Source organism: Hippocampus comes, unplaced genomic scaffold (assembly GCF_001891065.2).
Source record: "Hippocampus comes isolate QL1 unplaced genomic scaffold, H_comes_QL1_v1.1 scaffold428, whole genome shotgun sequence".
Lineage (NCBI taxonomy): Eukaryota > Metazoa > Chordata > Actinopteri > Syngnathiformes > Syngnathidae > Hippocampus > Hippocampus comes.
The window spans coordinates 1-20740 of NW_017806065.1; the positions used below are offsets into that span (position 1 = coordinate 1).

At 44.0% G+C, this 20740-nt stretch overlaps 1 protein-coding gene across 1 annotated transcript in view; it reads right to left on the reverse strand.

Annotated features, from left to right (window-relative positions):
* Window positions 1-658: 658 nt before the first annotated feature.
* LOC109529977 (cingulin-like protein 1) overlaps window positions 659-20740 on the reverse strand; it is a 29949-nt gene continuing 9867 nt past the window's right edge. The window contains exons 3-23 of the mRNA XM_019893453.1: window positions 19479-19606; window positions 15165-15282; window positions 14754-14938; window positions 14184-14265; window positions 10389-10886; window positions 8790-9068; window positions 7346-7444; window positions 6927-7088; window positions 6750-6851; window positions 6478-6536; window positions 5956-6103; window positions 5784-5888; window positions 5489-5641; window positions 4961-5128; window positions 4696-4869; window positions 3800-3889; window positions 3630-3713; window positions 3103-3221; window positions 2873-2981; window positions 2425-2588; window positions 659-2337 (exon numbers count right to left, since the gene is read on the reverse strand). Coding sequence (XP_019749012.1) covers window positions 2190-2337; window positions 2425-2588; window positions 2873-2981; window positions 3103-3221; window positions 3630-3713; window positions 3800-3889; window positions 4696-4869; window positions 4961-5128; window positions 5489-5641; window positions 5784-5888; window positions 5956-6103; window positions 6478-6536; window positions 6750-6851; window positions 6927-7088; window positions 7346-7444; window positions 8790-9068; window positions 10389-10886; window positions 14184-14213 — 2691 coding nt within the window. The 5' untranslated portion in view covers window positions 14214-14265; window positions 14754-14938; window positions 15165-15282; window positions 19479-19606 and the 3' untranslated portion in view covers window positions 659-2189. The remainder of the gene's footprint in view (window positions 2338-2424; window positions 2589-2872; window positions 2982-3102; window positions 3222-3629; window positions 3714-3799; window positions 3890-4695; window positions 4870-4960; window positions 5129-5488; window positions 5642-5783; window positions 5889-5955; window positions 6104-6477; window positions 6537-6749; window positions 6852-6926; window positions 7089-7345; window positions 7445-8789; window positions 9069-10388; window positions 10887-14183; window positions 14266-14753; window positions 14939-15164; window positions 15283-19478; window positions 19607-20740) is intronic.

Consider the following 20740-nt stretch of genomic DNA (forward strand, 5'->3'; position numbering starts at 1 on the left):
TTTTTTCCGCAAAAAATGCCTTACTATACATGGTCGTCTTTTTTGGCTGTGAAAAAACACCTTTCTATCAATGTTTCGGCCCTTTCAATCGGAAAAAGATCTTTACAAAGAAAGCATTGCCACCGATGCCGTCTGCAAACTCAAGGAACTTTGTCACCGGTGGTGCAGTCAAGATCAAATCCTTTTCAGACGAACAGCTGAGAAGCTGTCTCGGCTTGCGACTTTTGTCCCTGCATGCAGTCGAAGAACGGCACCAAAGTGAACCCGCGAGCTTTCGTATGGCCACTTGCCAAGTGTCCTGTTGTAGTACAGTCATTTTACCACGAGATGGTGCCGTTGCAACGTGTTAATTCTGTTGAGTGCGGCAGCCGAATCGACCCATCTCGCCAATATACAGTATTTTAACAGCACCGACACCAATTTTGTAAGCGTTACAAGGAAATCATGGACAATATTGGATGAAAAAAAGATACATGTAAAACACAGATTAAAGAGATAAAACGTTTACATTGGAGAAGACTTTATTCAGGAAACTTCTCACCAAAGACAGAGAATGTGGAAAACAGCAATAAATATCTGACATGAACAGCATAACCTGCATAAATGTTGACGAAAAACAAACAAACAAAACAAAAAAAAAGTTGTATGTTTTAATTTGTTGCAAATAACTGTCGTAGTTTCTTTTATGGAATGTAGAAAGACCAGCAATGAAATATAGCAGCAACACCATACATCAAATGGACTGATTTCCTTACAGCGTGGAAAGTAAATACACCAGCAAATGTAAACAAAATAGATACAACCTGACGTTACCTGAATATTAGGTTTCTAATGTACTGCATAGATTTAAAAACAGCTCACTTGCTCTCTTCACCCAAAGGCGGCAGTGAGTTAAAATATCAAAGTACATCAAAATATATTGGCCAAGATCCAAATCTAAGAAGTGTAATTTTCTGGAGACTTGGTGAACCCATGCAAGCTTCCTTATTTTTGTCCACGTTAATTCCATTTTAAAACTTCATATTACAGTCTGGTTGTTAAAAATAAAATCAATTAGCACTCTAGGCACATGGATGTTTAAGGCACAGCAGTTTTTTTTTGCATTCAGCAGAACAACTCCCCACAAATACACAGCGTTACAAGTATATTTTTTTACTCTTGACAAACCCGTTTCACCCAACAGGTAATTCGCCTGGACGCAACTTTTATTCAGTATAAATTAATTTGTAAAAGTTGTTGTGTGAATCCTGTGCTCTTTTACGGTGTTTATATCATAACCCTGTAAGGTCGTAACAACCAGTAAGACCAATATAGTGATAATATTCTCAAGGCTTTAAAAACAAAACAAAAAAAACAAAAACCCTCATTTAAGATTGTCTGTGGAACTCCACAAAATCAACATGTTTTTTTTTTTTTAAAGAGCTCATTATTATCTGAGACAAATAATCGCCAAGTAGCTAATTAAAATGTGCTATTTGTACAACTGAGTGAATTATAAAACTGAGTCTTAATTGGGATTAATTAATCGTAAACATCCAAGTGTGGCTATAGAAAAACATAAAAGGAGAATCTGCTCGTACTCGGGAGTAAGCTCGATGTGACGCTCACTTTCGTGACGTCCGCACAATGCAAAGACTCAAAAGAACTGTAGCAACAAAACAGCTTAAAGACAACCAAAATAAACATATTGTGACATCATTACCTCTCTGAGAGCGTCAATCAAAAGGGAGCCTTGTCACTTTTACCTTTAGCTCATGTGTGAGAGCTTGTACAGGTTTACCTAAAGAAGTGCCTTGTGAGTTTATCCTAGGAATTTAAAAAAAAAAAAACTTTTTCTTGACAGTGATACAAATCATAAAGACCTGGGATTATTTCCTTGGGAGAAACCATGTGGCTCTCACGAATGAGCCAATCCTGAGATCACACATGGTGTCATCATTACAATGACATTTTTTTTTTTCCGTCTCTGATATTGTGATACAGCTCGACCTTGTTTACAAATAATGTCACACATGGACAAATGCTCTCCTCGCAATTTTAAATCCGAAAGAAGAATGTACTTCTAAAAATGTGGGATACAACTGGGGCCCCCATAAATACATACAAACTTGATCCCAAAGAACATTTTGACACAAATGTTCTGATTGTCATACGTGCCCTTAACCTCTAACACGTTGACGGTTGGACTTTTAAACCTCAGTGACTTTACTGATCTGCTCCGGCACCTTTTCTACTACCACTTCTTTCGGTTGGGGCGCTTGGTCACCTTCATCATCGACGCTGAGGTCCAGCCGCAGGTTATCAAGAGTCTGGCGAATTGTCAGAGTCTCCTTACGCCTAAAAAGGGCAAACAATTAGGCTTTCACGTTCTGTGTGTGTTTGTGTGTGTGTGTGTGTGTGTGTGTGTGCGTGCCGAGAGCATACTTTGTCTGCAGGTGTTGGTCGAGCAGCTGCCTCTGCAGCCGCCCGTTCGATTCCCTCTCCTCGGCCAGTTCCCGTTGACAGTGACGGAGTTGAGCGTCCCTCCTGCTGGCCTCCTCCTCGGCCTCGTTCAGCTGACGCTTGAGCGAGCGGATTCTCTGGGCCATCTGCATGAGCAGAGAAATTGAGCATGTATACGCAAAAGAGACTAAGTGTAAGTATCAGCTAAAATATGTCAAAGGTAGAACTATTTTTCGATGAGACTTTTTTTTTTTTTTTAAAGGCAGCTCTTGAATTGGTTTCTGTTAGACGATGGATTTTCATCGAATGAACTATCCGTTTCACTGCATATTCAGATTTGTCCTATTTGGAACAGTTTTTTTTTTTTTTTTTTGAGAACGTTGTCGACCTTATATGAACATGATTGTGCCATGACGTGCGCGTGCGTTACCAGGTCTTTCTGCTCAGCAGCTATCCTGTGCTCTTCCTCCATCTGATCGGTCAGCTCATTGATCCTTCGCTCCAGTTTCCCAATAGTGTTCGAAAGAACAGCTTTGTTCCTACCCGGAACACAAATGGAAACTGGGCCTGACATAATGCACTACATGACAAGTGCTCTTCATATAAATGCCAACACACGTTTGATGCAATTCTTTCCAAAAAAAAAAAAAGCTACAGTACCTCTCCTCAGTTCTCAAAACGTTCTCCAGCTCTTTGACACGACTCTCCGTTTTGGAGATGACATCCTCCAAAGGTTTGGTGCTCTCCAAGTCATCCATCTCCAGACGCAGGTCACGATACTTCAGGCAGACACAGAGATCATTTTAGGAACGATGAGCACTATACCATCATTTTAGCCAGGTATTAAAAACAAAAAAACAAAACTATAATTAAATCTCCAAAACTTAAATGAACACACATAAAATATGTTTACATTTCAAAAAAATTAAACAAATTTATGAGAATGAAATAAGTGCCAACATATGATATTTAGAAGAATGCATTTAAAAAAAAAAAATTAACATTGGCATGAGTGTTTACAGCTACCCACGGACCTACCATTGCTACTTTGATGATAGATATTGACGCCATTCTGGATAAGGGAGGCAACGTGGGCCATAATCATCAGATTGAGAAACAACTTTGAAAATCCCCCAAATTTCACACTAGCATGCGCAAAACACACACACACACACACGTGCACACACCTGTCTCTCAATGATGTTCTTCTCAGTTTCCAGTTGGTCGTTCTGATCTTTCTCTTGAATGAGCTTCAGCTGCAGCTGCTCGGTCTTGACAGGAAACACGAATACGTGATCAATCTCAAGGAAAATGTCTCTAATCAAAAAGGGAAAATCGTGAAGTGCAGTTGGCGTACCTGCTCAATGGCTCTCTTGTGCTTGGCGGCCCATCGCTGCTCACTATCTTGCAGCTCCTCCACATCGGTCTCGAGGTCAATAATTTTCTCCTAGGAGGAAGAAAGGAATCAATAAGTCGCGGGGCATACAACCTTTTCCAACTAGCGTGTCGTGTACGCGACGTGACCTCATCAGCAGCACACGCTGAGGTTATTTCGAAATGGGACAGATTAGGTATGTTCAGAAATAGCGACGCGATGAATTTTGGGGGATTATGGAATTTGTGTACTGATTGCTAAATGGGATTTGCATAATTAATACCCCATTAACCCCAAACTGTTGGTACGCATGACTGATGAATTCAAGTGGACATCTTCGTTTTCAATCTTTACGTCGTACACGTCAACACGCCACGGAGGCAGTCTGATCTACTGCTGGAAGTAGAAAGCAGAAGAAAAATCCTGATCCCCAAAACTCAGTTCAAAACAACGACGACGGACAATGACGGCCCGGTGAAATTTGCCGATGGTCCTAAAATAGCGCTGACGAACTGTAATTCAGCGGCGACGGAAGTGCGGTTAAAATAACAACGAGAGTGACGGACCAGCGGTGACAGTTTTGGTTCGGCTTGAAATAACGACGGACTGACGATGCCGGGACGGGTGACCCGACCTCTGGCGAATGACGGACTGGCACAATTTACCAAAGCGGCCACCTCTGATAATAACAAACAACGAGACAAACTGTATCAAAAACTGTGTCGCTCTCCGCGCCGTTAATTGCCCGGTTGGGCTGAGGTGTCTAAACTACGGCCCGGGGGCCACTTGCGGCCCAGCATCCATTTTGGAAATGAACAAGACAATAAAAACAATAGGACTGACATTGGCCATGGTAAAATATAAAGTGATGGGAATACATGGGCCTGCTTGAGTTGTTTGGCCAGGTCGTCTTTGGCCTGGACGGTGGTCTGCAGCTCCATTTGGAGATCGTCCACTGTCCTCTCGGCCTGCTTGCACTGCAGCTGCAGTCTCTCTCTCAGCTGGATCTCCTCCTCCAGCGTCTGCTCCTTGTCGATCAGCTTACCAGACACCTGCGTCCAACGGGCATCGTATTATCACGCACAAATATTACTGCAGCGTCTGGCCTTGGTTGAGGTCCGGCGGTAAGAGAGGGAGACTCACGTCTCCCTGCAGCCTGACGACGAGCGCTTGAAGTTTCTGCAACTCTTGCTCCTTCTCCAGCAAAGACTCCTCCAGTTCCTCCATCCTCAGCTGGGCATCCTGACGCAATTTCTGCTGAAGATTCAACTCCGCTGTGGACTGCGCGGACATCTGCAAGGCTTCGGCCAACTGGAGATACAAGTTGAGGCGTGTCACGCAGGGGTACTCGTATTAAAAGCTTACAGAAACAGGCCGGGCTCATATCAAGTTCATTTCTCATACATAAGTCACGATGCAACTTCATACCAATCATGAACGAGTAATATCAAACAAATTCATTCACGACCGAGAGCAAGCAAGTCTATTACTCGTCCCAGCCAAGAGACTTACGGTTTAGGAAATATTCTTTTACTCAATGAAGGTCAAAAATGAAATCACGAGCACAATGAGGTGTGCGGGCACTCGTTTCTGTTCATCCCAACGGGATGGCAGTGAGAGATTAAAACGGAGAAAGTGTCTGAGATGGTTTCCGAAAGTGTGTTACTGCACCTCCGTCTCCAGCCGGAGGACGGTGCTGCTGAGCTCAGACGTCTTCTTGCTTTTGCTGTTTTTGTCCACCTCCAGCTCCTCCAGTTCTCTCTCGGCCATCCATAACTTCTCTGCCAGAGTCTGCGAGTGCTGCGTCTGTTTCTCAAGGCTGTCCTGCAGGGCACACGCACACACACAAAATTGTCCACGATCTTTTGAACGTAACCATATCTGTTCTGTTGGATGTACACCCATTTTCGTTCGTACCAGCAACAGGCACTACAAAGTCTGTCAGTGTCATTTTGTCGTTTTGTACCTCAGCATCCTGGATCTTGTTTTTAAGGGTCTGCTGGAGGAAGCCGAAGGCATACTCCTGAGTGTTGGCCTCCAGCATCATGTCGCGGGCCCGCTTCACCTCAATCTGCACGAATGGCCGTCAGTCAGTCGCCGCCTCGGTCGGTCGATTCCCATAACGTACGTTTTTGTACCTCCATCTCTCTCTGCTTCTCCGCCAATGCCTGATTGGCTCGCTCCATCTCGATCATTTGCTCTCTCATCCGCTTCATTTCGTTGGACATTTGAGTGTTGGTCCTGAGTAGGTCTTCGTTGTTCACCAGCAGGCCCCGCATTTCAAACCTGAAGGCAAAGGATGCGATAAGAAGTTTGGCTTGCGTCACCACACAAATGGTGCCGCGTGTGTGTGTGTGTGTGTGCGGGTGCCATTACGCTTTATACAAGCAGTATCTATGAGAAATAAAGAAGACAGTTGGAGGAGAAGTGGGATGATGAGATCACCTAATCTGGCTCCTCTCCTTGTCCATCTCCACACTCTCGGCCTCCAGGAACTGGTTACGCTGGAGAGGACATACACAATGCGATAAGAAGTTTGGCTTGCGTCACCACACAAATGGTGCCGCGTGTGTGTGCGCGGGTGCCATTACGCTTTATACAAGCAGTTTCTATGAGAAATAAAGAAGACAGTTGGAGGAGAGGCGGGATGATGAGATCACCTAATCTGGTTCCTCTCCTTTTCCATCTCCACACTCTCGGCCTCCAGGAACTGGTTACGCTGGAGAGGACATACACACCATGTTATTTCTTGCATTGCTCTTCAGATAAAGGCCTCAAATACACCAAACTCGGGCAAAACTGTGCAATGTGCTTTCAAATAAATTTCGTTGGACACCGTTCATGAGGTGTTTTTGAGATTTTGGTTTCCTCTAAGGTCTACAATGTTGTAATAACCCTCTCGGTGTGATGCAGCGAGGGAAGAAGGCCCCACCTTCTGACAGTTATCCAACTGTTTGGTCAATTCCTCGATGAAGTCTTTTCGACTGAGGCCTCCCAGAGTGGCGGCACGCATGGTGTAGTGGGTTGCCATCACCTGCAGCAAAGGAGACGCATATCCGCATGACAGGAGCCCAAACGAGGTAGAATGTGCGTTTCTTCAGAAGCGTACGGAGTTGGGACCATCGTTCCTCCTCTTCAACAGAGAATCGTAGGCAGAATATCGCTGGCGAGGAACGATTTGGGCGGCGGGCCCGCCCATCGGCACGGGACTGCTGCTGCGACTATTGAAGGTGTGCAGGCTCCACTCCGATGTGGCTGGAGAAATTCCACCCTGGGTGAAGATCGAAGTCGTGTTAACCGCAGTACTCCTTTTGATCTGGTTCTCTAAACAAAATTCTTCATCGATTACTCAGTGAGAGGGGTGGAATGGACTCCTCGGTTCTCCTTAAATTTTATGACTTACTCTTTCAAAGCCATTGTGGAAAACACTTTGCTTTCAAGATTGTGGGAATAGTGTTCTTTGATTTTTTTTTTGGATTGTTTCAAAGCATTTTTTCACTATGTGTTTCAGATGAAAATATTACAAACCTTAAACTCATTTGTTCGGTACATGGGGTTATAATCAGCAGATGCGTTCACATTCATGGTGTAGGGACTGTTAAAAACACGAGGGCTTTCAACGAAAGTCTGTAAAAACACACACACACACACACACACACACACACACACAAAAAATTGTTATATGATAGCTATTTGACATTTTACCATATGCATCTAATAGTTTATCTCATCGCATTTCTCAACTTAACTCAAGTGAATTTCTAGAGACTTGGGAAACAACTACCACTGTATACAAAGTGCCGTACATGGAGCAAAAAGAATTCCTACAACAAACAAATTTTTTTTGCTCAGCGGGACATCGATCTGACAGTCATCCACATAGCAGTAGAAGGAAATACCATGTTTCCTTAAGATGGAACCCAAAGAGAGCAGATAGAGTAGAGAACAGCAGAGGCCCCAGAATTGAACCCTGTGGAACACCACACGACACTGGGGAAGTTCGTGACTCAGCACATCCAAGGCAAACATAAAAAGTTCTGTCAGTCAAATAGGAGCTAAACCACTCAAGGGCGCTACCGCCAATGCCCACCGGGTGCTGAAAATGAACCAACCGAATTCTAAATCCAATAAAACCAGACACACATCGTCTCCAGTGTCATTTGCCAGGAGGATGTCATTAAAAACTTGTCACAGGGTTGACTCTGTGCTATGCATCATTTTGAAACCTGACTGGAAGACCTCCATGTGCAGAATTTTTTAAATGAAAGGCAGCTTGGAAACGGGCCTAAAATTTGACAGTACATCTTCATCAAGTTCATATATCTTGAGCACTACAGCATGTTCAAATTGTTGGGGAACTATACCAGAAGACAGACTGGTGTTGATAATGATCAAGACCGAATTACCGATACTCGGGAGAACCTCCTTAAAGAAATGGGGATGAACAGAGTCAAAAGGGGAGTCGGATGGCTTCGTCTGGAAAACCACACCCTCTAAAAACGTCAAGGACACAGCTTCAAAATATTTCTACCTTAGATATGCATTTTAAGGCAAGAGAAAATGGATGAATGGAAACAGACAGAGGATACATTAAATCTGTATTTTTACCAACAGATGGCGCTGTTAGACAACAAGTTAGTTGCATCTGATCCGACAGTTGAGGGGAAAAAAGCATCAGACATCCATCCTTCCATTTCCTATACCACTTTCTTGAGGGTGGGGGCGGAGGTGTAGGGGTGAGCAGGAGGCTACCCCAGCTAACTTGACCGCTCGGAGGCGGTGTACACCCTCAACTGGACTGGTTCACTTTACATCTTGCCACGTCAATGCCACAAACGCCTTGGAATTGTCAATCATTGCCCACGGCCCTGTGCGGCACCCTTGCATAAATAAAGGCTCCCCCCCTTCTGTCAATCACACAAACGTGGCCTTTGAAAAAACACAAACACACACACTCCTCAGTCCCACCCACCCGATCAGTTTCTAATTCCCGCGAGGCGACCGACTCCATGGACCCTTGGAAGTTGTTGACCCCCGGCCGAGTGGTCTCCCACCGCGACAGCCTGGGGCTGTTGTCCCCCAGTGATCCTCCACCTCCCGGACCATCTGTATCCTTGCTACTCAAGCCGTTGGTCTTCGTATCGTTCTCAAGGAACAGCTGATATTTGGGGCTGGGTGGCACGGCTCGGGGAGTGGAGGGCTCCTCCTCTGACAGGCTGTCCGATTGCTTGTTTGATTCGGTTTCAGGTTCCTGGGGAGAGAAAAAAAAATCCATCATGATATGACCACAGCAACATTTTAGCAAGCAAGTTTGATTTCACCGTACGCGTGCTGATGTTGTTCGGATGAAATGCAATTTATTCCCACATTTTACTCCTGCAGGGTGCTGAATGATGCACCTTTCAATTTTCATGCTTGAATCAGCTCGGAGACCCTGACAATTTTTCTCATCGATAAATAGATGTTCAACATCCTGCCTCTTAGCTCGCTGAAAACAGCAGGAGGCCCCCGCTTTTAAAAGGTACAATACATTGAACGAAGATATGCTCTGAAATGAAAATACGAATGCACCTAAAATGCACTATAACCACTGCGAGGCGTCAAACGTTGTCAATAGGGAATTGGCCACGGAGCTTTGAGTGTCAAAAAGTGTCATTTGCAGGTTGCAAGAGCGATACAGAGAGACTGGAAGTGGCACTGGAAGGTGTAGACATTGCTGTCTTTCGGGGATAAAAAAAACCAAAACATTTTTGTGGAAGCGGGAGAACAGCAAGGTCTGCAAAAAGGACTGAAACATGAACCGGTTGGACACCTGCATCAAATGGTTTGGAGAACGTGAACTTCAGTTCACCTCTCAAGATGACGGTGCATTTTAGGTTCATCCAAAAAATGTGACCCACAAGCCAGATTTCCCTAACATTTTGTGATGAGCGGATATTTTAAAGTTTTATTAAAAAAAAAAAACACACAAAAAATGTGCATGCATAAAGATAAAAGGAGCTGCAAATTGCAAGTCTGGACACTAATGACGAGTGACTTACCCCGGCTTTAGGGCTTTTGAATATTATTTTAAGTTAGAATTTATTATAAAGTTGTTTTATGATGTTTTGGGCATCTTCTGCTCAAGCCAATGTGCCTCAGATTCTGTCCAGGGAATGAAAAAAAAATTTTTTCAAAATCCATAATTTACCTTGAAGCCACAATAAGTCACCGCTTTGCCACAAACGACGACTCAACAAGAAGCCACACAGGAATTACAAATGACAACGTCAATTTTACCACATCCTATCATGCAGTAAGTAAGATTGTCATTTGGGGATAACCTATGATGGGGAGAAAAAAAATCTACAAGGAGCAGGAGGAAAGATAGACTCTAAAACTATCTATTAGCTTTGATTATGGAGGACATGCTCAGAATCTCCTTGGTAGCCCGTGACACTTATTTGCATGCACTTTAAAAAATTGTTTTTGCAATGGTGCATTTTGAAGAACATGCAGTGCCATGCTGCCATTTTGTCTCCATGCAGAGCAAGATATGAGCCTTGCCTGTGCAAAATTAATTTTCGCTTACCGATCCCATGCCAGAGTCCGCCACCGAATCTCTACCAGAGTCTGCCGTTTTGTTTGACTCTGTCCTCTGACTGCCGCCTGTTACTGGACAATCGATTCTTCCAGTTATCGGGCTAATTCCAGCGTCTCTCTGAGCAGATCCATCGGATCGCTCGATTTTCTCCTTGAGTGGAGGGGTCACCGAGATACTCGGCAGCAGACTGTTGTCTCGAATGACAAAGGTCGGACTCAACTTGGACTTAGGGGACAGGATTGTCTCGGAGGAAGTGAACTTTTGAGCTGTTCCTGCTCCTGAACAGAGACTCGGAGAAGACCCGGGATACAAGTCGTGCTCCGGACCGGAGAATTTACTGATAAGGTCTTTGACGCTGCCGGCTCGCTTGAGATTTGAGAGGCCCGCTTTCCTCTGACTGGCTCTCCAGTTCTGCTCGGCTTCTTCTTTGTTGGCTGTCTGCTGTGGACTAAGTGGCGATTGGGAGGAAGAAGACTCAGGTGTATGCTGAAAGAGGCGAACACAATAACAACCCGCCAAAAATCACGTTAAGGATGGAGCAGCAGAAACACGCCACAGCATTTGAGGTGCCGGCCACAACCGTCGGACAGTTTTGATCAAAAGGCCACAGTGCTAGTTTCTTTGATGTGTGTTTGTTTCAATGACATCTGGGCAGAAGACAAAAAAATCTATCGATGCCACATGATGGTAGAAAAGCATTTTCTTCCTTCAGACAATGGCTTAGCTCCTCCCTCCGTGGCACCAAGGCCGAAGCGATATTTTTTATATTAGACACGGCGAGGGTCAAAGGACCAAAACAGCAAATAGGTGAGTTTTTTTTCAACGAATGACAGAGGAAAGGTGCCCACCCACCTCATGCTCATGCTCTCGATCTTTAATGTTGTTTGTTTGAAAAATAGCATAATATTCATGATGCGCATGCGGGCACGCGCGTGTATGTGCGCGTGTTCTAGTCCTGACATAAATCCCTCTTGAGAAACTGCAACATCTGCTCGCTCCTCTAAAAACATCTCCCAGCGAAACAAACACCAGGCTGTCTCTCACAGAAATAATTAGATAAAAGAGGTAGACTCCAAAGTCCACTTGACTTAATAACTCAAAAGAGACAAAAATGAAATGAAAACGGCAACATTTTATTTATTTCTTCCCGACCGACTACTCGACGACCGTAAATACAACTTTAATGAGCAAATCATGACAACGAGGCCAATGCCACTTAGAGAAATGAAGTGGCAGGAATCCAAGCGTTGAAAGCATCGCGTGGCCTTAATCCCGGGGACTCGCCTGTCCGCCTCCCCGTGGGATTGCGAGTCGAGGCCGGGCTGGGAGAGGAGGCAAACCCTGAGGGGGACCGAGGCGGGGACTAAAAGGTTATCTGGGGTTTGGGATCATTGCTCGGAACTACAGTATTAACATGTTGACATAACGCGAGAGGATTAGCTCGAAAGCCGTTATTTGAATGTTATTATTCTCAACCTGTATAGCGAGTGTTCATTTTTGACATGGAAGAGGGAAATCACATCTTAAATCCTGCTTGGTGTGTCTGGTCCAAACAAAGATGAAGAGGACAGGCTGTGAGACTCCTCGACGTGGCCGTGTTGGTGTTTAAACTGGTGGCCTCCCCCTGTTAACTGCATGTTCTGTCCTCATGTCCTACCAGCCGCGATTCGCAGGCAGTCAAATTTGATCAGGTACCAAGAACGATGGAGATGTTTGCAGAGATTTCTTTGGATGGGTCGACTTTGTTGACGAGGCACCCGCAAAGAGATTAAAGTCATCTGCGCAAAGACAATAGGAGCTAGAAAGCTTTTTTTTTTTTTTTTAAATTAAAAAAAAAAAACAAAAACAACCAATCCATTTTGATGGACTGTTGATCAAAATATATCCCAACTCATGAAACTGATTTCCTCAAATGTATTTCAGGTATTGTATTTTTTTTTTCAGAAGCTCAAATATATTCTTTTCCCCTCTATCAACTTCCTTTCAACCCACATTTAGATGTGTTATTCTTTTATGACGCGCAACTCAAAATTCAGATGATAACGGGCCATTTTTGTTTCTGTGAGCATATAGCCATATGTTACAATTTTTTAAAGTCTCATCATGACCGGCTAGGATGAAATTTGGTCCAATCCTGCATCTCTCTTGATCCTATGTGGGAAAAATAAAAATGATTTTACATATCGCTGGATTAAACCCATTTGACTAAGCCTATTTAATGAGATGTATCGCTTAATGATGGGTTGAATAAGAATCATTTTAATTACTGTAAAGGATAACGGCAAATCACAGCGCAAAAGTCGGAATTTTAAATACACGAATACAGTCAATCTGGTTTTTGATTAGCAGATGTTGTTGTCAGTCAGATTTTTTTTTCTCAGCTCGCCGCTCAAAAACAATGAACGAAAGCAATATACAGCTTTGACAGGAGGATTCCTCCAATTAACGACAGATATTTAAAATGCTCACTCTTGAAGTGGCATTCAAGTTTGAATCATTTCAGTGAGCCAACGTATGTGCGTGCGTGCACGTGTGACTCGACGGCATATGTGGCCTAACACAAATGCACAAATCCAAGATGTGTCTCAGTGACATTTCCAAACCTTTCATGAAATAGAATCCAAATCTATTACGGTGATTTGTAATCATCGTGATATGTGATGACATGAAGCCTGGCTCATTTTCTGACAGATTAAGGCCAAATAAACTGATGAATTGGTTCGAAATCCTCTTTTAGGACCGGATTGGCTCATCTAGATTAGTACACCAAGTGTAAGAGTGCAGGTTTGAATGCCCCGAGCGGCCATTTCCACTCGGCTGAACAGCATGCAATCATTAGCCTTTTTACATTACGACCAAATTATTTTGGTATTTCAATAAAATTAATAAAAAATAAATAAATCTGATTCAGGACAAATCACGCATCGTTCTTTATACCGTACTTAATCCCTGTTTCCTCCAGGTCAAAATGACCCAGGTGGAATTGTGGGAAAAAAAAGGTTGTCTGGTGTGTCTGCGGGACTTGACGGTGTTGTTCGCATTGGCAGTGCGCCTATCGGGTCTTTGTGTTTTAGCATCTCCAGTTAAACTCTGATGACACTTTTGACAGGCTTTCCTGTTAGAAGCCTCAACCCCCCCATCGTTACCTGTCAGAGCTGTGTCAGTCTATTACCTTTTTTAGGGGAAAGATGCTAAATGTGTGTGCGCGTGAGAATGTGTGCGTTTGTTTGTATAAGCAAGTCAGACTGAGCCAGATGAGCAGGCAGATGTTTCCTCTGTGTCTACTCCAACTGTCTAAGAAAGACTGACAACAGCTGGACCCATGCCAGACACACACATGTACGCACGCACACACGTACACGTTTTATTCTCTCTTATGCTTTGTGTGTGAAACTTATTTTAAACTATTATCATTTCACTTCAACCATTTTGGGATTCCCAGTTCTTGGACAGGTCCAGAAATTGTGGCGACCGATTCACTTTTGGTAAGACGCGTGTATGTTTTTCGCATGAATGTGCACCACCGATACATAGCGAGGTCCATTAAAGCATGGTTGGATGCGTTGGGTTTTGAGGCCCGTGCGAACCCTGACCTAAACCCCATCAGACATCTGAACTAGAACAGTGATGGTGATCCAAAGCCAGCGACCTCTAACCTGACAATCAAATGCTTTATGTTAGTATTATTATTATTTTGTTGTTGTTGTTGTTAAGAAAGTTCACAAACGTGATTAAAAACAGGGCATTGAGAGTTGAGATGAGATAGTGAGTTTTTCACTGTACCATGTTGTTTGTCTCGTTCTTTTCTTGCATGCTTTGGCCACGGGTGCTGTTGGTGGTGGAAGGCTCGTCTTCCTCTTCTGGCCTGAAGGTAGAGAAGAGACACAGAAAGTTTCCGCTTGTGGCATTAGTTGTATTTACTACAACCACTTGATCGTTGTGCTGAAATGAGTCCATTAACTTATGCCATCAGATTTCAATGAGTCATATTTAAATGTTTAGGGATTCAGGACTCGTTGTATTTTACAAACCCAGTAAGCGGCATTTGGCGGTGTGGGGGGGTCGACATATACTTCCGCCGTGTAGACTCTGGCGCTTAATTAGCGCGCTGCATTTCAAGGCAACTTTGACCACCCCCACAGTGGCGCAGACCTCCCCCTAGCATTGCCACCAGTCTGTGCTTATCAGTGAAATAATCATCACCAGATCTAACCCGCCTCCAGACGGAGTTACGCCACACCACGCAAGAGTTACACCAGGGGATGAATTTTCACTAAAGAAAAGTTTTGCTCGTCTTCATGGCAAATAGCAATGCTAAAGGATCAGTTCTACTCGTGATGTGTCGCTGCGTACCTGTGTTTGCTTATTCTCTGTGTGAATCGGGTTAGTCTCTTTGTCTCTTCTTGGTATCTGTGCAAGTCTTCTGTCAGAAGGTCACCAAGTGCGCTCAGTGCCTCCTTCCGGAACACAAGCTTCTCCAACTGGATTAGAGAACCGGCAATAGAGGGCTGAAGCTCCTTACAAGCCCTCAACTGCAACTGGGAGGGGAGACAAAGGACGGCGGCGTGACCAAGAGTGCAGGTTGAACGTGCTTCTCTTCTCAATGCTTTTGAAAAACAATTTTTAAGAGGTCGACTGCATGTTACAACACTATACTTGCAAAGCGGGATTAAGACGCATGCTATCTCGATGAATATTCAGCCAATCAGCGCAGCCACGGTCAACCTCTTCAATGCTACCGCGGCCTGGTTTTGTTTCACTCACAGCGGACGTCCGAAGGGCTGGGCGACTCGTGAATTCTTGCTGGATTTGTTTCTTCTTCTCTTGCAGAACAAACAAGTCAGAGGTCAGCTGCTGCAGACGGGCCTCAATGTGGAGCTGTCTGACAACACACAAGTGAAAGAGGTTTCCGAGTGGACCTCAACAAACTCCTCGCTTGACTCCTGAGTCGGTTTTAATTAAAAGCACACCGCAGCAATTAATCGTGAACCACGAACATGTAGTTTGAGGGTTTATTTTCACGACAGCGTCATTGACTATCAACCCACTAGGTGACGCCAAGCGCCTGTGTTCCAAAGAACCAAGAAGAGCCGTCGATGAGTCGAGAAGTGTCGGGTGTGAACTCGCTGAGAGAAGACTGATCAACACACTCAAGTTTGAGATGCAAAGGAGCGGAAATGACACAAACATTGGAAGAAAAACATGAAACTGTCCTGTTAGTACGGCCGTCAATGAGGCCGGAGAGAGTAGCACGTTTTGAGATCCGATGAAAGCAAAACGCTCATTCAACAGTAATTCATCCAATGCAGTGATCTCCTGCTTTATTGTGCTTCATCACTTGTGCTCCTGCATTTGTTCTTTACAAATTTGTACATTATAGATGGATAATTGATGGATGGATGGATGGATGGATGAATGGGCATACTGTATATTTGAGAGAGAGAGAAATTTCAACTGTCCTTCAAAACTGATCCAAACATTCAAGTCTTCATTAAAAATGTGGAACATGTGACAAGTGAGGAGGAAAATTATAAAAAGCAATAGAAAGTGCCGTGATTAACACGCATACACGGGCACGCACACACGCGCACGCAGCCACTATGCCAGCTGTCAGTGTGTTCTGATTTGGTGCTTGCGTAAATAGGGCTCCATAATTATATGGACGTATGTGACAAACATCATAATTGCAGGTGAAAAAAAAAATGTGTGGGTGTCGCTTGTTTCTTCATTTTTATGAGCTACTGTTGGCCTGTCTCCACACTTGCAGCCCGTCACAGGAATCATTTTTACTTCTATGGTATAGAAACATTTTGTGCGTATTCATGAATGTCATACTGTTGTATGCGTCTACAGCAAAGTAAAAAAAAAACAACAACAAAAAACAATTCTTGAAAAATTCTATGTAGAGATGAATCAATTGCATGTTCAAATGAAAAAAAATGGAATTTTAGGAAAAAGATGGGTTGTGTGTACACTGGAAACGTCACATGCCAATGCATACCATGTTAGGAAAATTGTACATCTTAAAATTTTTTGCTGCCTCTCCAACCCCCCAAAAAATAAATCTCCTTATATTTCTTTAATTTAGAATCATAAGAACTTTTTATTTCGGAGCTTGCAAACATGATACAACATTTTAACAGCGTCTCATAGACCCAATAGTGAACTCCTAAATTCCTCTTTGTTCCATGTTGGGAGCTTAATTTTATTTATTTATTTTTTTTGTGTAATTTGATATATTTTGGGCTATATGCATACCGTCAACGATATCATAAAGTGACAAGCGTCACACTGCAAACTGCACCCACGTTAAAAAGTCGGTGGCAAATGACAAACGTCACATCATAATGCCGTTGACATTTTGTTTGGGATTATGTTCTTGCAAGCCTCAAATCAGAAGATGCAGACTTTGTATTCCCCCCCACCCACCCCCTTAAACTTTAAAAGGCCTTATCACCACAACAAAGAAACGGCAGAAAGTGACTCAAATGGGATGAAGTCAAGGGATTACATCCTGACACTCGAAAGACAAGCGTACACTGACACCCTCTTTTAGTGTCACGCACTGCCAAATCCCTTTTCCTCCACTCCACGGGAACCAGGATTGACGCTGTCATTACGACACAATCACAAACGTAATTTAAGTGTATAAGGAGTGGATATCCTTTTTGGGGGTGGCCCATCGTCATCGCGAAAGTTCCTACTCAATATATGGCTATGAACGTGTCTGATCCAGCCTGAAACATGATGTCAGTCCTTTCAGTTCAAGTGCCAAAATTCAAGGGAAATGAGGCGATTTCCAGGAAGTGTGTCATTAAACCGTGTGAGTCGGCCGGGCAGACTTGGTTGGCACACCTTAAATGCGGAGCTCTGTTTTAGCCTGCCGTGTCTGTCACGGTCTGGTTAAGTGTTGTTCTGCCAAAGAACCTGTCATGGCAGGAGCATAGAGAGAGGGAGCGCATAAGGTGAGGCCGACATCACCAGAAGATTCCCTTTCCACACAATGTGGGCCAGTAAAGGTCAAGTTCAAAGTTAAATAAATATGGTTGGTCAAATTTCTACCGCTGCGTCTGTGATGTCATTCGACTCCAGCCTCAAACACTCCAATTTCCTCACCGGTGTAAATCCTGCATGGCGCGTGGCGCACGGAATCAGGTAGGACCCGCTGTTAGTAATTTCGCAAATGGGCGCAGAGGGAGGGCGGCGCTGCCGTGGGAGTGGTCACGGACGACTTCAATCATGGCCAATCATAGTGGCGCCTTTCATTCCCTTATCGTTGCCAAGCATATAGCCAAGACTCTCGTTCCATCGCATCGGCCAAATTTGGCCACAACTGTCAAACACGCTCACGAACCTTGCGCTAATACAAAATCAGGATCCACCAATTTTTGTACCACGTTGCCTACAAAAACAGAGCCCTTCTTGTTCAAGTTATAAAATAAATGTTGACTGGATGCATTGAGCCGGCCGAGTGACTCGGAAGTCATGTGAAAAACTAAAAGTCGTTTGGAATTCGGACTTCGACATAATATGCTGGTTAAAACAGGATTAAAAGCTCAATGTTCCTTCAGATGCCACTGAGTCCGGACCACATTTTCAGGGTATCCCCCAAAAATATATCCACACTTTAACTCGTTGTAAACTAGGTGTCTAATTTTCGACATGTGAAAGAATTTGCACGCAGTTTAATCAGTGCCGGCAAAACGTGAGCAATCCTCCGTTAAGTCAAGATTTGAACAAAAATGTGATTCACTTTGCCCCGCATTGCAAATCCCCTGCGGGAATTAACAGTTATTGGCCAACAAGTATGGACTGTTTCTCCTTCGAGGCGTTCAACGTGCGGCTTGTCGTTATGCAAAATGTGAAGAATGACAAAAGGAGATGAGATCATGGGGAATTTGTTTTCTTTCTCATCTTTGCACACCTGGATGTTCAATTTGGGATGGCATTTTATTGGATGGCAAAAGGTTTGATTTTGGAATGAAGCAGGCAGGGCGGGGGGTTCGACCAAATCAATCCCAAGTCAATCCCCCAAAAATGGTGGACTCAATTATTTTTACCCCGAAAAGTGCAGCTGACTTTGGATGACAAGATGCAACAATATGACATTGCAAACCGTTAAAATGAAGTTGAGGCACACTTTCTGGGTGGGAAAAAAAAAGTGTAACATTTTCGGTTCAGTCAGTTGAAGCAGAAGGCTGATTTGGGCTGCTTTTTCTACGTCATTTGTTCCATGCGTTGCAGGTGCATTGTTCTTTTGGTCTCAATTTCTTTCAGCGGCGCGCCAAAGAAACCGAAAAATGCCAGTAATAGGCTTTTATTAAAAAGCCAACTCGATTACTGTTGGAAAGAAGGAGGAAGTACGAGCTAGATGTGAAACATGGTGTTCTCGCTGCACCGTTTGGTTTTGCAAAATCTACCATCTGTACTATTGTGAAGAACAAAGAGGCAATAAAGGCAGCAGATGTGGCTAACGGAGCAAATGTTTTGACAAAGCAAAGACCAAACGATGGAGGAGGAGAAAGAAAAAAAAAGGATGGCGTTCATCATCAAAATCATTACTGGTGTGAATTAAAAGAGAGTTCAAAAAATTAAAACATTGCCCAGCGAGATGCAAACAAACACACATGAATGCATGATTTAACTTTGGCCGCGGTACTTCACTTGCTCGCCTAGATTAGACGACGAGGAACTCTACTAAATGTATTTCGACCACGGACAGGATCGTGCTGCTTTTTCTCGGACGGCCCTGAAGCTTCTGCGGTTGCGAGATACAATGAAACATCCCCAGACGTGTTTCAGCCGTGTGACGAAACCCCACAAAGCCGCACCGGGCTGCCTCCTAACACGTTCAAACACAACATGCGTCTCAAAAGGGTTTCACTGACGCACGCATGTTTTTCAGGTTAAAATCTCTCCGAGCACAACGTCTGACGCCCTTTTTCCAGAAATAGACTCAAATTGAAATCCATCTTTCCACGTGACAAAAGCTTGCCCCTGTAGTTTTGATGGTCAAAAAGTACGGGGAAGCGCATCTTCCACAAGACGCGATCGCTTTCATCAAAGCGATGCACTCACTGTGTCTGTATGCTGTTGAGCTCGTGTTCAGTCTCTGTCTGCAGCTGCTGGAGGTGAAAGGTCAACTGCTTACTCAAGACAGCAAACTTCCACAGTCCTCCTCCGGCGTCCTCCGCAAACGCCGCACCCTGAGACAAAAAATTCAGATGACCTTAGAAAGTACTTGCCGACGACAAATCCAGAGGGTCGATTTAACCTCGACCTGAAATCTACTATTAGGCGACATGGGCGACAACCTCCAGCGCGCACGAGTCAAGGTCATGAACAGAACCGAAAGGAGTCAGATTGAGGTTAAGGTTTTCCTCGGTGGGACATTTTGACCATGTAAAATCATCTCGATAGATAACAATCTTATAAAGGTTCCAAAAAAAAACAAAAAACAAAGATGGATAGTTGGTTTTGAAATGTGAAGTCCAGGAAAATTATTTGTTTGACTACACTGTTAAATTCATTTTGAAAAGTGAATTGGTACAAAAAAAAATGAGTGGAATATCAATGTTAAAGGTGAAGACAATTTGCAAATTGTTGCACAGTGGCAGGCCAGTATTTTACCTGCTAAAGAAGAGAAGGAAAGCCCCCCCCAATCCAAAAACAATCCCAAAAAACCTCAAACCAAAAAAAATAAAAAATTAAAAAATTAGGCAGCAGGTGAAAAGGGCAAAGCATCCCAAACGTTAAGAAAACACACCACAGGACCGCAGAATATGAATCTAGGACACTAAATGAGATGAGAAAGTCAAATTGCAAAACATGTTCGCCAAAAACAAATGTGTCAGCTTGCGAGACGTTAGGCAACGCGGTGAGTGAAAGCGAAGCTTGCCATGAATCACCAGCTGAGCGAGAAGCGAGGAGAGGAGTGGGGAGGAGAGAAGAGGAGAGGGCAGACAGACTGAGGAGGCAGGAGGTGAGCACAGAAGCCCAGAGAGCAGAGGAGACGCACGGGGACACGACGTGGGAGGATTCAAGTTGGTGGAGGTAGCGTGGGCGTGTCTGAGCTCGTCCTTCCATGGCGGCTGTCGACCGAGAGACAGCAGACTGGATGAGTCACCCTGGCAGAACATGCTGATCACGCTCAACGCCTGTGAGTCATGTGCTCGAACATGACTGGCTTTACAGAAAAAATAAATGTAAAAAAAAAAAAAAAAAAAAATCTCAGACCGAAACTGATCAAGTTCGTAAGAGTTAGATTAGTGGTTAATATTAGAGTTACAGAGTGTGATAGCGCACTCTCGTAAAGTTTAAATGCACGGTCCAATTGGAGT